Below are 14,679 nucleotides of genomic sequence, written 5' to 3' on the forward strand. Positions count from 1 at the left end.
TCAAGATGTGGGCATACTATAGTTTTATATAAAGGTAGTAAGATATTCTTCATCTTATTTTTTTTTATCCCTTTTTTAATAATTCCTAGCACCCATTTGCTTTTTTTGATTGCCGCTGCACACTGCGTGGACTTTTTCAGAGAACTATCCACGATAACTCCAAGATCTCTTTCCTTATTAGCTGTAGCTAAATTAGTCCCCATCATATTGTATGTTTAGTTGGGGTTATTTTTTCCAATGTGCATTACTTTACACTTATCCACATGAAATTTCATTTGCCATTTTGTTGCCCAATCATTCAGTCTACTCTGAATATACCTAGGTTTGTGAAATATTGTCAATTTCAGTATTACAGGTTTGCAGTCATTTTATAAAAGCAAAATCATACTAACATCTAGAATAGTGGACTTCTCAGTTATAGATTTTTAGCCATATGACAAGCAAAACTAACACAGAACACTTGGCCTCATCAACACCCCCCCCCCCCAAAAAAAAAAGTCCATGACAATTGAAATTCCCAAGTAGTTTTACAAGACCAGATCTAAAACTAGCACTACTCTCTAACTCTGGGGGAAAGAGAATAATGTTTTCTGAATTATTTTCATGAGCAATTCTGTTTACACATAAATCTGAGAGCTCTATCGTAAATTATTATATGAATTCTGCATTTGAGGCTTCAACTTTAAGATATGAAGAACAATCTTGAGCCCAGCATTCCATGCATCTGTGTGACATGGCTCTTACGTGGATTTCATACCCTACAAAAGAGGACAGGACAGTTTGTACAGAAGCAGATTCTCGTAACCCACCCCTTCTTTTCCCTTAGCCAGTACATGTACAGCCCACTGTGCATTACCATACAGGGAACTCTGCAGATAGGTAGGACCCAATATATGGATGCTTCTTCCTCCTTTTCACTAGCTCTGATTGTGTAAGAGTTCTCAGGCTATCAAGAGGGTCCCAAAAGATTATGTCCAATGTACAGGGAGATCTCTCTGCAGGTGTACATTATGCCAACGCTTGGCCCCTTTCAACAGAAGTCCTTTGTATGGGTGGCTTGTTTCAGTGCTCTCTCAATCCTGCCATTCCAGCTGCTTGAATAACCCAAAGTCGGTTGGCTGTTTAGTGCAAATTAGTGCGGGCAGCTCAGCACAAATTAATTCAGCTCTCAAAGCTGCTCTAGCTTGTGAGAGGGACTGGCTAAAGCTTCCACAATCACAGCACAGAAGTGCCAAAATCTGAAGTAATTTCCTCCCTGCACTGTATGGATCCTTGTGCTGAACTATGTTCTGACACATGGATTAGCTGGGCCCAGGGTTCATGCTCCCTGCATTCCCCTCTACTAGAAGCATCTTCCTATCTGTTTTATGCAACAGAACAGTATCATTTCAACTACAAGTGAGGCCACCTCAGCTTTGGACACAGGATTTTGCCCCTTATCTATAAAACTAAAATGATCCCATTAAGGATCTTAATGGAACTGTTGCTTTTCTAATACAGGATAATAAATCAAGTCTTCAATGTATAATTCTGATAGTTATTTAAAAGTTTCAAGCATATTTTAATTTGGGGAAAAAAGCAGAAGAGAAGTCAAACATAAGATCCTGAAACAAAGTTCTATTCAAAAATTATATAACCTGCACTCCAAGTCTGAGGACAACAAACTGCAGTTCTGAACAATTTTGGGTCTCAAAACTGACTGGTTTACCAATTTTTTACAGTAGTGGCTTAGATACTATCATATTCTCTGATGTTGTCGACAACATGGTAGGTTATGTTTTATTAGCTTTTTTTTAAACATATTTTTTAATGATAGAAATATTCCTTTATATTTGGGAGACCACTCGACAAACATAATTCAAAACAGCTCTTGAAGTCAATTTGAAAATACTAAAATTATTCAATAATGTTTTCAGGGGATATTCTATCTTTTAAAAAAAAAAACAAAAACAAATAATTGCACAAACTAATACTGGATCATCATATTCTACCTCTACCAGACAGATTAAAAATGAAAAGACAAAATTTGCCATTATATAGACAAACATAGGTAGTTTCTATTTTAATATGTTCACTGGTAGGAGTCAACTATAGCAAGAAAACCACAGGTTAGACCTCCCTGGTCCAGCACCCTTGGAGCCTGAGCTGTCCCAAACCAGGGAATTTTCTAGACCAGGAAGGTCAGTGATCCTGTGTTGGCTACCCGCTTCCAAGCTCCTCTCCCTGGGGCTCCCTGCCCTGCCCCCTCTAATGCTGGCCCGAGCAGGAGCTCCTTACGCCGCTGCCCACTGGTTGCCTCAGCCTCCCTTGGGGCTCTCAGCCTTGACTGCCTAGCTGCTGCGGCCCCACTATCACAGGGTGCGTCCTGGAAGAGGCTTCTCTGCTACCCTGCTGCTTTGCTATAGCTGGCCCCACTGTGGCCAGGGATTTACTGGCAGGGCCGCCCACCTCCGCCAGCTTTGCTTCAATCAGGACATTCTCAGCCAATGCTGCCCAGTTACTCTGGCTGCACTACCACTGGGGGGTTTCCCGGGGTTCTGGCAGGAGCCGCCTGGCCGCCTGTGGTCCTGCTGCTGCCAGAGGTTCCTTTGCTGGGCCTCCCACCACCAGCAGTCCCTCTGCAGATCGGGGTTCTTCAGCTGGGGCCTGGAGAACTGATGCCCAACTGATGCCGAGGATTCCCCTGCTGGGGCGGAGGCTCCCCAGCCATGCCTGGTCCCATTGACATCAGGAGTTCTCCAGCCAGGTCAGGGGTTTCCCAGCCACTGCTGGTCCAGTCTAAGCTCCCTAGCTCCCACATTGTCTCCTACTGCCGCCTCCAGTGCTCTTTGGTCAAGTAACAGCCGTGACACCGATGGACCAAGGATGTTGCCGGACAAGAGAGTCCCAGATTTGGGAGGTTCAACCTGTAGCATTTACATTGTGTTTTAGCATGAGTTAGCACTCCAAACTGCCCTATTTACACTAGGATTTTAACATTACTAGTTAATATTTTAAAAACATTTCTCCCCTACCAGCGTACATATGATTTAATAACTTTTAAAACTGTGTTAGCAGGCTATACTCTATTCTGGGCTTCCCTTGGCTTAGACCAATGAGCTAACATCATCTGATCCTATGATGTAGTGCTTCTAAACTACATCATAGGATCAGAGAATCTTTAGAACTGGAAAGGACCTCGAGAGATCATCAAGTTCAGTCCCCTACCTTCACGACAGGACCAAGCACCATCTAGATCAATCCTGATAGATGTTCCTCTAACCTGCTCTTAAATATCTCCAGAGATGGAGATCCCACAACCACCCTAGGCAATTTATTCCAGTGTTTAACCACCCTGACAGTTAAGAAGTTTTTCCTAATGTTCAGCCTAAACCTCCCTTGCTGCAATTTAAACCCATTGCTTCTTGTCCTGTCAAGGAGAACAATTTTTCTCCTTCCTCCTTATGACACCCTTTTAGATACCTGAAAACACAAGACTTCAAAGAGAAGCCTCTGAACTGTCATTCATGCTTAAATTTGACACTTTATGAATGGACCTTAACAAAGGTGCTAAATATCTTACCCATTACAAAGAAAGCTTCCCCAATTATCACCACTAATATCATTCTCTCATAGACATTAACCTCTCCTCCTCATGCCCCCTCTGTTCTAAAATCTGTTTTGTCTATTTTATAAGTGTTCACTTTTTTTGATTGTATCCCTTTGATATATATGGTCATGCCAATTTTCTTCCACAATTTGATCTGAGGAAATGGGTCTGGCCCGCAAAAGCTCATCACCTAATAAACATCTTGTTAGTCTTTAAAGTGCTGCATAGTCCTGTCTTGTTTCAGCAAGACCAGACTAACATGGCTACATCTCTATTACTATTGTACATCTACGGGTAACTCTTGCCCATGCCCAGCTTATCAAGCAATCCAAATATTTCTGTATCAGTTACCCATCATCTTCATTATTTTCCGTTTCCCCAATCTTTGTGTTATCTGCAAACTTCATCAATTATGTTAAATTTTCTTTATTGATGAAAATGTCAAATGTCATTGGGCTATGAACTAATCCCTTTGGAATCCCTCTAGAAACACACTATTTACAGTTCTACTTTGAAACCTATTAACAGTTAGCCTATTTTTAATTAATTTAATATGTGCCATGATGATTTTGCATCTTTCTAATGTCTTAAATCAAACTATCACGCAGTTCCAAGTAAAATGCCCTTAGAGAAGTCTTAAGTATACTACATTAACCCTCATTTTTAATCAACCAAACTTGTAATCTCACAAAAAAAGCAGTATGAAATTTGACAAGAAATATGTCCATAAACCCATGCTGACTGGCATTAATTACATTAACCTCCTCTAAACAAATTCTGTATCAGCTACTCATTATTTTGTCCAAAGTGATGTCAGATTGGCAGGCCTATAATTACTTGGATTACCCTGTTTACTATTATAATATTGGTACAACATTAGCTTTCTTCTGGTCCTCTGCAACTTCCCCAGTGTTCCAAGAGTTCTCAAAGTCAACATTAACAGTCCAGAGCACTTTGTGGACAACTCATTTAGAACACTTGGAAGCAAATCATCCCCCTGCTGATTTAAAAATATCTAACTTTGCTAGCTCCTGTTTAACATCCTTCTGAGTTATTGTTGGAATGGAAAGTATTTATTTCCTCATCATGACAGAATACCTCTTCTGGCTTTTCCCTAAATAAAAAATAGAAAAATCTGCTATACATTTCTGATTTTTTTATGGTATTACTGATAGTTCTATCATTTCCATCTAGTAAAGTATTATTGTAAGGATTCTTTTTGTTCCTAATATAATTAAATAACTCTTGAAGAGAAATCTATGGCTAGCAGAATTATGTCTTTTTTTGCACTCCTTATTTATTTTTAAATGTTCCTAGCTTCTAGTATATATTAATTGCTCTGAGCTTTTCTTTAGTTCCATTTTCTTTCATTTCCACAAGAGGCTAGTGTAATGTGTCTGTTTTTGTTTTTAAACAAGCACAGCCTTGTTTCACAACTGTGAATTTTTGGTCATCTAGTATAATGTTTTCAAACAATTGTCAGTTATCATTGACTGTTTTGTTTAAATTTTCCCCTAGCTGATCTGGCTCATAACTGCTTTTTTTTTTTTAATTTACAAAGTTCTTCTTTTAAGGCACTTCATACACACACACTCTACAGGACTGGACTTGAATGTTTCGCACATCACAAAACCAAAATAATCATTTTGCACCTTTATTTATGTCACTTTGAAAGTGGTTTAAGCTAAACCAGAAAAAAAAACCACTTTTACAACTGGTCAGGAGTATTCAGACAGGGAGCTACATTAGTATAATTATACCTATGTAATTTTACCTGTAGATATACCTATAGTCTAGACTAAGCCCTAAAGTCTATGATTACTATACTGGTATTTATCAGTGCTAATATACCTAAAACAAAAAAACCTCCCATACCACTAGAATCTTTTTTAGAGGCTTATAATTTTGTGTGCAAAAAGGTGTTACAGATGAAAATTGCATTAAGATTTCTTGATTGGGCCATATTTTTGTTTCACTCTCCTCTATTTCCTTCTCAATCTTTTACCGATGAACACTCACTTCTTCAACTTTCCTCAAAATGCATTGTTTAGGCACTAGACTAGCTCTGAGTGGGATTACTTTTCAAGTAAGATTTTGCAGACATTTTGTCTATCAATATGAATCAAGTCACTTAAATGTGTGCTTTTTTTAAAATATTCAACAAACTATGCACTATACATACAATCAATACTTTTCATTTAAAACAGTTTTATTTTGCACCAAACCTTTTTGCCAGTATATACTCAAAATCAAGGAAATTCAGTCCATTTGCAAAAAATCTAACAGTGGATATTGTGATCTTACGTAACACACATGCAATACCTAGACACGCTAGTGAGAGTGAATGACCGAGTGACAGCCTTAACTATGAATTTCCTTGCTTTTGTCAGTTTGTAACAGTCTTTTAGTGGTTACGGGAACAGTAAATTTAAGCTACTGAGAATAGAATTTTTTCTTTGAGCAATACTGACATATTTTACATTGCTTACATTTGCTTATATGAATTTCGTGTGACACCTGGCCTGCAGCAACCATGCTACTTTGGTAGTAACCACTACATGCAAAGTAGTGGTTACTACCAAAATGGCTTATGAGCCACATTATTCCCCCAGATGCCTCCAATGTCAGAGTGGGAAAGACACATTAAAAATTGCTCTAAGTTTAGATCACAGAATTAGCATGTTTGCCTTGCATGTATCTTCTAGCATAGTTACCCCACCTGCTGTGAATGATAACCACTACATTAGCAACTATACAGCTTGATTTTTTAATTTTCCCTGAGCGTTTTATTTTTCAAAGCAAAAGTAACACATGATTACATATTAAAATAAATACTGAGGTATTGTCTACACTACAGGCTATGTGAGTATTACTTATGTTACTCAAAGGTGTGAATAAGCCATTCCCTGAGCAACTTAAATTACACCAATCCAAACTCTCACAGCTATCTACACTGTGGACAGCGCTATGTTGGTGGAAGAGCTACTCTTTCTTGAGGAGGTGGTTTTAATATGCTGACAGGAAAAATCTCTCCCAGCAGCAGACAGCATCTTCACCAGACATGATACAGCAGCACAACTGCATTCTACACTCTCAACCTGGGCAGACAGGCTGATGTGGGCTAGCAAGCTCATGTTACCATGCTACAAATAGAAGTAGACAATGAAGCTTGGGCTATACACTGGACTCCAAAACCTAAAGCGAGGTATGGACTTCAGAGCCCACGCTACAACTTCAAAGCTCCGTCTAACAGCTATTTTTAGTGCTGCATGCAAGCCTAAGTTTATTGATCTGAGCTGAGACAATTCTGCAGATGGTATAGACATCCCAAAGAATGTTTGGGTCAAAATTCTGTATCTCTATGCAATCTGACATACACAAAAATGTAAACCTGCAAGTAACCTATACCAAAAAGCAAGATTATTAATTAAGGCCGAAACAAAATAGAAGTAACATGAAAACCTAACTCAATATTCTCATTAGTTGTAGGATATTTTGTGAGATTCTTCGGAAGTTTCTCAAAACATGTTCTGGAGGGTTAATGAAATTTGTAGCATGTTGATAGTCTCAGTACAGTTAGTAAATGGATGCGTATTGCTTCATTCACTGTACTAGATGATCAATGATTAACTACTGCACTTTTTTCTAAATAAGAAAATGACTATATTGTGCAACAGTGCCATTGCTTGCAGGACTTGTACACACCTCCGTCTCTCCCTGACCTCTGACGTTGAGGACACAGTGCCAGAAGTAGTTGTAGTCATGGTTGTGGTAGTAGCTGTAGCATTTACAACAGATGGTGCAACAGGAACGGTCACTGCTGTAGGAACACTGTCTTTTTCTCTCTCAGTACTATCATCAGCCCACAAACGATTTGAGGTACTATAGCATCACAAGCAGCAACACAAAAAAAAGAGAAAAGGAAACAGCTAAACAATGAAAGCACTTACTAAACAGCTGAAAACACGTAAGTTGAGGGATGGATTTTTTTAAAAGAACAAATGGAAAAATGTCTTTGCTATGAAAGATGAAGCTCACCTGGAGCCATTAGATAAATTCAAAATTAAACAGTTAACTGTTTAAACTTTTAATATTCTTTACCCTTCTAGCATTCAATTTATTCTTTTATAGACATGCATAGCTGCCACTTTATAGCGAAAGCCATCCACAATTATTTTAAGCCAAATTGTATGTATTTAAACAAATTTAACAGGAAAATGAAAAAAATCCAGAGCCCTATGACCTACTGAACAAAAAAAGCATGCACATACATAAGCACATAGTAGATATGACACACAGTGTGTTGATATCCTTACCTGCTTTGTACACCTGCTGAAGTAGAACCCGTTGTAATCTTTGTAGTGGTGTTTGTGCTGGAAAGCAAGTTTTTCTGAATACCAGCTGAAGAGGTAATTGTTGGTGCTGACGTAGTACTTGGAACATGAGAACTAATCAAGTCATCTTGTCTTTTACCAAAGGAGCCACTGTGGACAAGAGATATTTACACAGAGTGTTTGTACCATTTATATTCACACAAAGATGTCAAAGCTACAGTGTGACTAAGTAAAACAAGTGACTGCATCTCAGTCTTATTTTGGGCAAAAGGAACATTCCCAAATTGGAATTAAGTTTTCAGTTCCCTTGACTCAGACCTTCTTTCAGCCTCTGATGCTATAATCTTCTAGTCCTCCTTAATCCCAGATTTTTTTTCTGCTACTCCCCATTATCACTCCATAAACTTACCTATATATAGTATCATTTCAACTGCTATGCCCAAGTCCTCATTATCATCTTCAGTGCCTCATTCAACTATTGCTTCACTCATCTCAACAGATTCTCCAATATCCACATACACAAATGCCAGCAACTTCCTCAGCTATTCAAATTTGTTGCCTTTGTTTTAAAGCTCAGTGGATTTGCTCCATCCTAGCTCAGAAACATTATGCTACTCTGACTAACACTCCCCTTTGCATCTCCATTTTTCAAGGTGTAGAGAAGGAAGGAAGGAAGGAAGGAAGGAAGGAAGGAAGAGAACCTAAAGGTTCCCACACTACTGACTCTACTTCTCACTCTGCATAGCAGAGTTGAAAGTACTGTAAGCAGATATGCTTTTTCTGTGCCTGAACTTAGTAGCTGCAGAGACTCATGAGCTGTAAAAGACTGTCACAACACTACTATAAAAAAGCAGCAACCATGTTGTTGGCTTTGCCATCACTGGATTTTTTTATTCTTCTATTGTGGTTAAATTTGCTTCTATTGTGGTTAAAGTTGATTTTCCAACAACTTAGAATGTACACACGTACAGCATCATACTATACTTTGTTTGCCAGGGAACAGAGTCTATTATTTCTATCCCCTCCTATTTATCCCTTCTCCCACTGGAACAAGTGCTTCAGCCTTTCTTTTTAAAGCCAGCAATAATATCAAAACATGATAATGAACCTAAGCCAGCACATTATATTCTTGTAACCCACATTCACCACCCTTATGTTTAAAATTATGTTCTTAGGTAAGGGGTTATGCCTTACTTATTCTCTATGGAGCTTACTTTCAGCGCTAGATAGATTAATACAGACTATTACAACAATATATGGTTAACCTTTTTTAAACATACTACAGATAAATAATAGTGAACAAATTAAATTTGCTGGTATATATGAAATAAGTCACCTAAATCTGAAGTTAAATTGGTTTCAGAGTTAGCTACCTTACCACTGAATTATACCTAAGGAAGTCTGAGCTGCTACATTAATAAAGTATGCCTAAAAGAGATGACAATTAAATATGTAAGTATTCAATGATAGAGCAGACGGGATACATTTTTCAACAGTGCCTAAATGACTTGGGAGGACATGTTTAGTTATTAAAAGTGAGTTAAGCTCTTTAGAGCTTAAGCCTCACTGAAAGTCAATGGTGCCTAAACCACTGTTGAAAACAGGAATTTGATGCTTTTGAAAATGTTACCCTATGGTAACACAAATAGTGTAAGAAAAGAGAGATATAGAAAGTGCTACATGAATAGGTAAGATATAAAAAATGACTGACTGCATATGAGAAATAGCATTAAAACATATGGACAATATAATAAAACATATGGACAAAGGTTGCTCCTGCGCCTTCACTTTGACATTTCTCAGCTGCTAAGATTATGCAACCTTTTTATTTTTTTTTAAAAGGAATTTTCAGTTTTTCTTCTTTTCTTTAAGAGGAAAAACATGGAATTATACTCTATAATATGGAACAATTCAACTACATACTACTGGAACCAGTGGTTCGTATCTGAGGGCATGTCTACACAGGGGAGTTATTTTGAAATAAGGTAAATGTCCACACTACCAAGCCTGTTATTTCAAAATAACTACTACTCCTGCTTCTGAAGAGGAATAAGCTTATTTCGAAATAACCTGGGAGTGTAGACATAGCCTAAGTGACAAAGAAAAAGGCTCTGAAAGAGTATACCTCACCACCATTTGCACCACTAGCACGCATAAGCAGGGCTTGACAAATAATACAATATACTCACCCGTGGCGAGTAGATTGCAACCCGGAAGAGCCGGGTTTGAGTGATCTGCGCATGCGCAGATTGCCGGACAGCGGGGCTCGCTGCGGTTCAGCGAGCCCTGCGCATAAGCATGCGGTTAGTTATTCATACAGCCATGGGTAGCATAGCTTTTTTCCCCCCATCTATACACTTTACATGCTTCTGGCCCAATCATAGTCACATAGGTGTTTGCAACCTTACCCACATGAGCAGAACCCATTGATGGAATTATTTAACTGAGTAAAAACATCGAGGAGTCTTTTGGTATGTTGTTAGTCTTTAAGGTGCTACAGGACTCCTAGTTGTTTTTGCTGAAACAGACTAATAAGCTCAGCCTTTGAAACATATCAACTGAGCAAATTTATGTATATGTTAGCAAGACTTGGCCCTTTGCAAGATAATTCTGTGAAATATATACTGCGCATGCATGGACAGGTATTTTCAATGAAGTCAAATCTCATTCATATCCAGAAGAATTTTTTTTAAACCATGAGTGGGTATGTCTACATTCTATGGAGGCTGCAGTCTTGCCTAATTTAAAAATCTTCCCATTCCATTCACATTTTTTCTACAAGGATTTTAACTCCTCTGGGAAGTATGGCTGATCATGACTTTGGAATTACTTTGTTTTATGATAAAGAATAAAAACTTTGCAGTGGCAATGTTTCATTGAAAAAGATCCTTGTAGTGTTAAAAAAAAATAAATCAACCTTTCAATATATTTTTTTAAACAAAAGCTAACAATGTGCTCACTTCCCCAATCAGTCCAAAGCAGAAATCTAACTTATTTTGCTGACAGCAATAAACATGGTCAGAGTCTCTACCTTTTTTGATAACTTGTATTTAGTGATGTAGGTCCTTCGTTCAAGCTGTTTTTCTTGACATCTTCCTCCCATTTTCGTCTTGTGTAAGAACCACTACTACGTATTGAACTGGCAGATGAGTCCCTGTAAAAAGATTGTATTATGTATGTATTACATAAGGCATATATTAGAGATAGTTTTGTTTGTTTCTTTAAAGGGGGCTGCAGAAAATAAAAAGTTAAAGGACTGGGACCTGTGCAGACCGCAATAAAATTACCATTTAGTTAGCAAATTCCTAAGCTCATGTTAATACTGAAAGATAATTTAATAGCCATCTTTTACTGGCTTTGCTTTTCCTCAAGACAAGGGCAAGAGTTACTCACAATGCTACAGGGACACCGTAATGCAGTCAAGGGAAAACTACTTACCTATAATTTTGCTTCTTCAAAGCCAGTTTAATAGAATCTCTCATTTTGGGAGCATCTCCACTAATTCAAAAGCACTTTTACTCTTTAAGCCACTGATAATGCGGGGTAGCAGGCAATAAATAGTAGCACACATAATCTTGAAAAACTACAGTTGTATGTGTAATAATCGCAGGGATAAAAATGAAGTATATTTTATAGAGACAGAATAAACAACATGGCAATAAAATTTAGAGGTTCATACTGAAGAGTTCAGTACTACTGAGCCATGAAATAAATGATAACTTTAAAACACAAGTATGTATTTTATTTTATTTTTAAAAAGACATCAGTGCAAGAGGTTCCCGCGGAGAACAAGGAGCTAAAGTGATGTCTTGAAAGAATGAAAATGAAATCAATTAACAGCATTAAACCAATACTCAAGTAAGTAATCTAATATATAAAGGAGAATGTTTGTATGTTTGTGCTCTAATAACTTGGACACGATAAGACCTACCACAACCAAATTTTCCATGGGATAACCTTTCCTCCAGGAGAAGGTTTTAAGATACTGTGGGAAGAGATGAGAAAGCTTGGCTGTGCGGGGAGAAGCGGCTTCCCCACCATTGCTGGAAGCATCTGGAGGCCCCTATTCAATACTGCAATTGGCCGGGGGCCCGGCGGCCAACCAATGGGCGGGTGTGTTGCTGCCAGGGCTCACTCTAGGCAGAGGGGGCAGAGCTGCTGTTACCGATCAGCTGTCACTTTGAAAAAGTGTCCGGAAGGAGGCACAACGGGGACCTGGAGGTGAGAACGGGGGGAGAAGCTGAACTATTGGGGGCAAGTGGGGGGGTGTCCGAGGGGCCTGAACCATTGGGAGTGAGAGGGGGGAGGGCAGGATTGTGAGGGTGGGTGGGGCTGGACCGTTAGGGGCGAATGGGAGGAGGGCAGGATTGTAGGGGGATGAAGGAAGTGGGGCTGGACAATCCTGCAGGGAATGAGTGAGAAATGAAGCCCATGGCCGGGGAGGGGGGGGGGTGTCCTCTCTCCTTTGAGGGGCACTGGCCCAAGGGGCAGCACTGGATGATGCTTAGTGGTTGAGAAATTAATCTCGGGGGGAGGGGGGAGGGGGGGAGAAGAGATCCCTCAAATCTGGGCACTGGTCCTGGGTTTGATACTGAATGATCCTGGGGGGTAGAGATTCAGTCCATGGGAGGGGCAGCTGGTCAAGGGGGTGGTGATGGAGGAGGGACTATAGAGGTGCCAGCAGGCTCAGGTAGTTGACTCAGTTTCAGAGAGAGTTTGAAAGGTGTCTGTGGCATAGTGGGAGTGCTGTCTGCTCTGTAACCCGGGGTCCCCCTGCGCTGTGATATGAGATTCTCACTGACTCTCCCAAATGTGTATTAACCCAGACACCTAGGCTCAGCCTCCCAGGAAGAGACACAAAGGGAGGAAGGCGGAGACCAGTACCTGGCTGGGGGGCAGGGCCTGGGAGGGAGGCAGTGGCTGTACAGGAAGCATGGAGAGAAGAAGCTAAGCTGGGGCCTAGGAGCGATGGACCCCTAACCCTAGGATCTGAGAGATCCTGGCCCGGGCCCCTATAGCCACATCACGTAAGTGCTGTGCTGTATCCTGAAGGAACAATAAACCCCTCTCTATTCTATGACTGGTGGAGTCTGTTCTTGCTGCTTACAGGGGTGCTGAGTCAGGGGGAACCCCGACTGCGTCATCACAGTGTCACCTTGAAATCTCTCAGATTCAGTAGGGCCAGCCCCATCGATTGAAGCATCCCTATACTCAGCTCTTGGATGAGAATCTGCAGACCCAGCATGCCTATCCCCTTCTTCCCTACCAAAAAAACACATTAGCTTCTACAAGAATAATTAGCAAAAATACCATCTGATAGGAACCAAAACATTGCACTATTGAAGAGGGGCCTCCATATGCTTCCAGCAATGGTGGGGAAACAAGTCATGGTGATTAGGGGGCTCTCCCTTCCACTGTGCTTTTAACAGCTCCAAGACTCATGACATGGGAAGAAAACAGAGACATAGTTTCTATTATGACTTTTGTATCTAAGTTTGCCAAGTCAAAAAACTCTGATTCTCAACATTGCAATGCCTCTTTTTTGAGTCAGAGATTTTGCTTTATGCAGCAGTAGAAAAGTATGGGGGTCTGCCATCTTGGCCAGATGTCAGGCACTGGCAGCTACAGTGTGACTGGAGGCTGTCTGGACTAGCTTCTGTTTTTCTAAATTTTGTTCCTCTGGTTTCCCGGGCAAAGCCAAGTAAGTCCAGCTAGTTCAATATGAAAGAATAATACAATCCCTTCAAAGAATAGTAAAAGGCATAAATAAGGGATATTAAAAAGTACGTGTTTACATAAAATTTCAGTAGTCACATGTTTACACGTGAGGGGAGGCAGTTCCCCAGGAGAAGGTGCACTGGGAGCTGGCTTTTAAGCTGCAGCAGAGCCAGGGTGGGGTAACAGGTAGGCACGCTGCAGGCATATGCAGGGTTAAACATCTCTAGTCCGGCAGCCCCTGAACCTGACTGATGCTGAACCAGAGAATTTGCTGAACCACGGGAGATCAATATTGTCTGGCAGTATTACCAATATTTCCACTGCTTACTGGGCTCTTACAAGATATTTAGAGGTAAATTAGAGCTAAGCAGCAACATAGAGCACCTAGAGCCAGGACTGGCGGCTGTAAACAAACTATGGGACTGCAGAAAACTCGGCCACGGCCATGGTAAATGGACACTGGCTAATTAAAATCATGATGGACCAGAGAGTGCCGGACTAGAAAGGTTCAACTTGTAGTAAATTTGCTGGGTACATTTGAAACCTCCTCCACAAAACTAGACTTGTACAGGCAGTCCCCGAGTTACGCGGATCCGACTTACGTCAGATCCGCAGTTACGAACGAGGCCCTCCCTCTTCCTGGTCTCCAGCAGAGCAGGGAGAGGAAGCAAAGCGGCGGAACACGCGGGCAGCGGACAGCCCAGACGCGTCTGGGCTGTCCGCTGCCCGCGTGTTCCGCCGCTTGGCTCCCCGTCGCCCTGGTCTGCAGACCAGGGGGACGGGGAGCAAAGCAGAGCAAAGCCGCTGCCCGTGTGTTCCGCCTCTTTGCTCCCCGTCCCCCTGGTCTGTAGACCAGGGGGACGGGGAGCAAAGCAGAGCAAAGCCACGGAGCCCGAGGGCAGCAGGACAGCCACGGTGCGTCTGGGCTGTCCCGCTGCCCCCGTGCTCCGCGGCTTTGCTCCGGACGCCTGTGGTACAGCAGCTGGGGCACTGCCGGTTGTAGCATTTGTCTACAATACCTAATTACTTAAGTAATTT

General features: G+C 40.9%; 1 protein-coding gene across 6 annotated transcripts in view; it reads right to left on the bottom strand.

The window, feature by feature from the left end:
- PPP1R12A (protein phosphatase 1 regulatory subunit 12A) overlaps positions 1-14,679 on the bottom strand; it is a 181,790-nt gene that overhangs the window by 36,128 nt on the left and 130,983 nt on the right. For 5 of the 6 annotated variants that reach the window (XM_075932351.1, XM_075932358.1, XM_006118485.4 and 2 more), the window contains exons 12-14: positions 10,955-11,077; positions 7,906-8,073; positions 7,295-7,471 (exon numbers count right to left, since the gene is read on the bottom strand). In XM_075932351.1, coding sequence (XP_075788466.1) covers positions 7,295-7,471; positions 7,906-8,073; positions 10,955-11,077 — 468 coding nt within the window. The remainder of the gene's footprint in view (positions 1-7,294; positions 7,472-7,905; positions 8,074-10,954; positions 11,078-14,679) is intronic. The other variant, XM_075932387.1, reaches the window with a different exon arrangement.

The sequence above is a fragment of the Pelodiscus sinensis genome, chromosome 1 (genome assembly GCF_049634645.1).
Source record: "Pelodiscus sinensis isolate JC-2024 chromosome 1, ASM4963464v1, whole genome shotgun sequence".
Classification (NCBI taxonomy): domain Eukaryota; kingdom Metazoa; phylum Chordata; order Testudines; family Trionychidae; genus Pelodiscus; species Pelodiscus sinensis.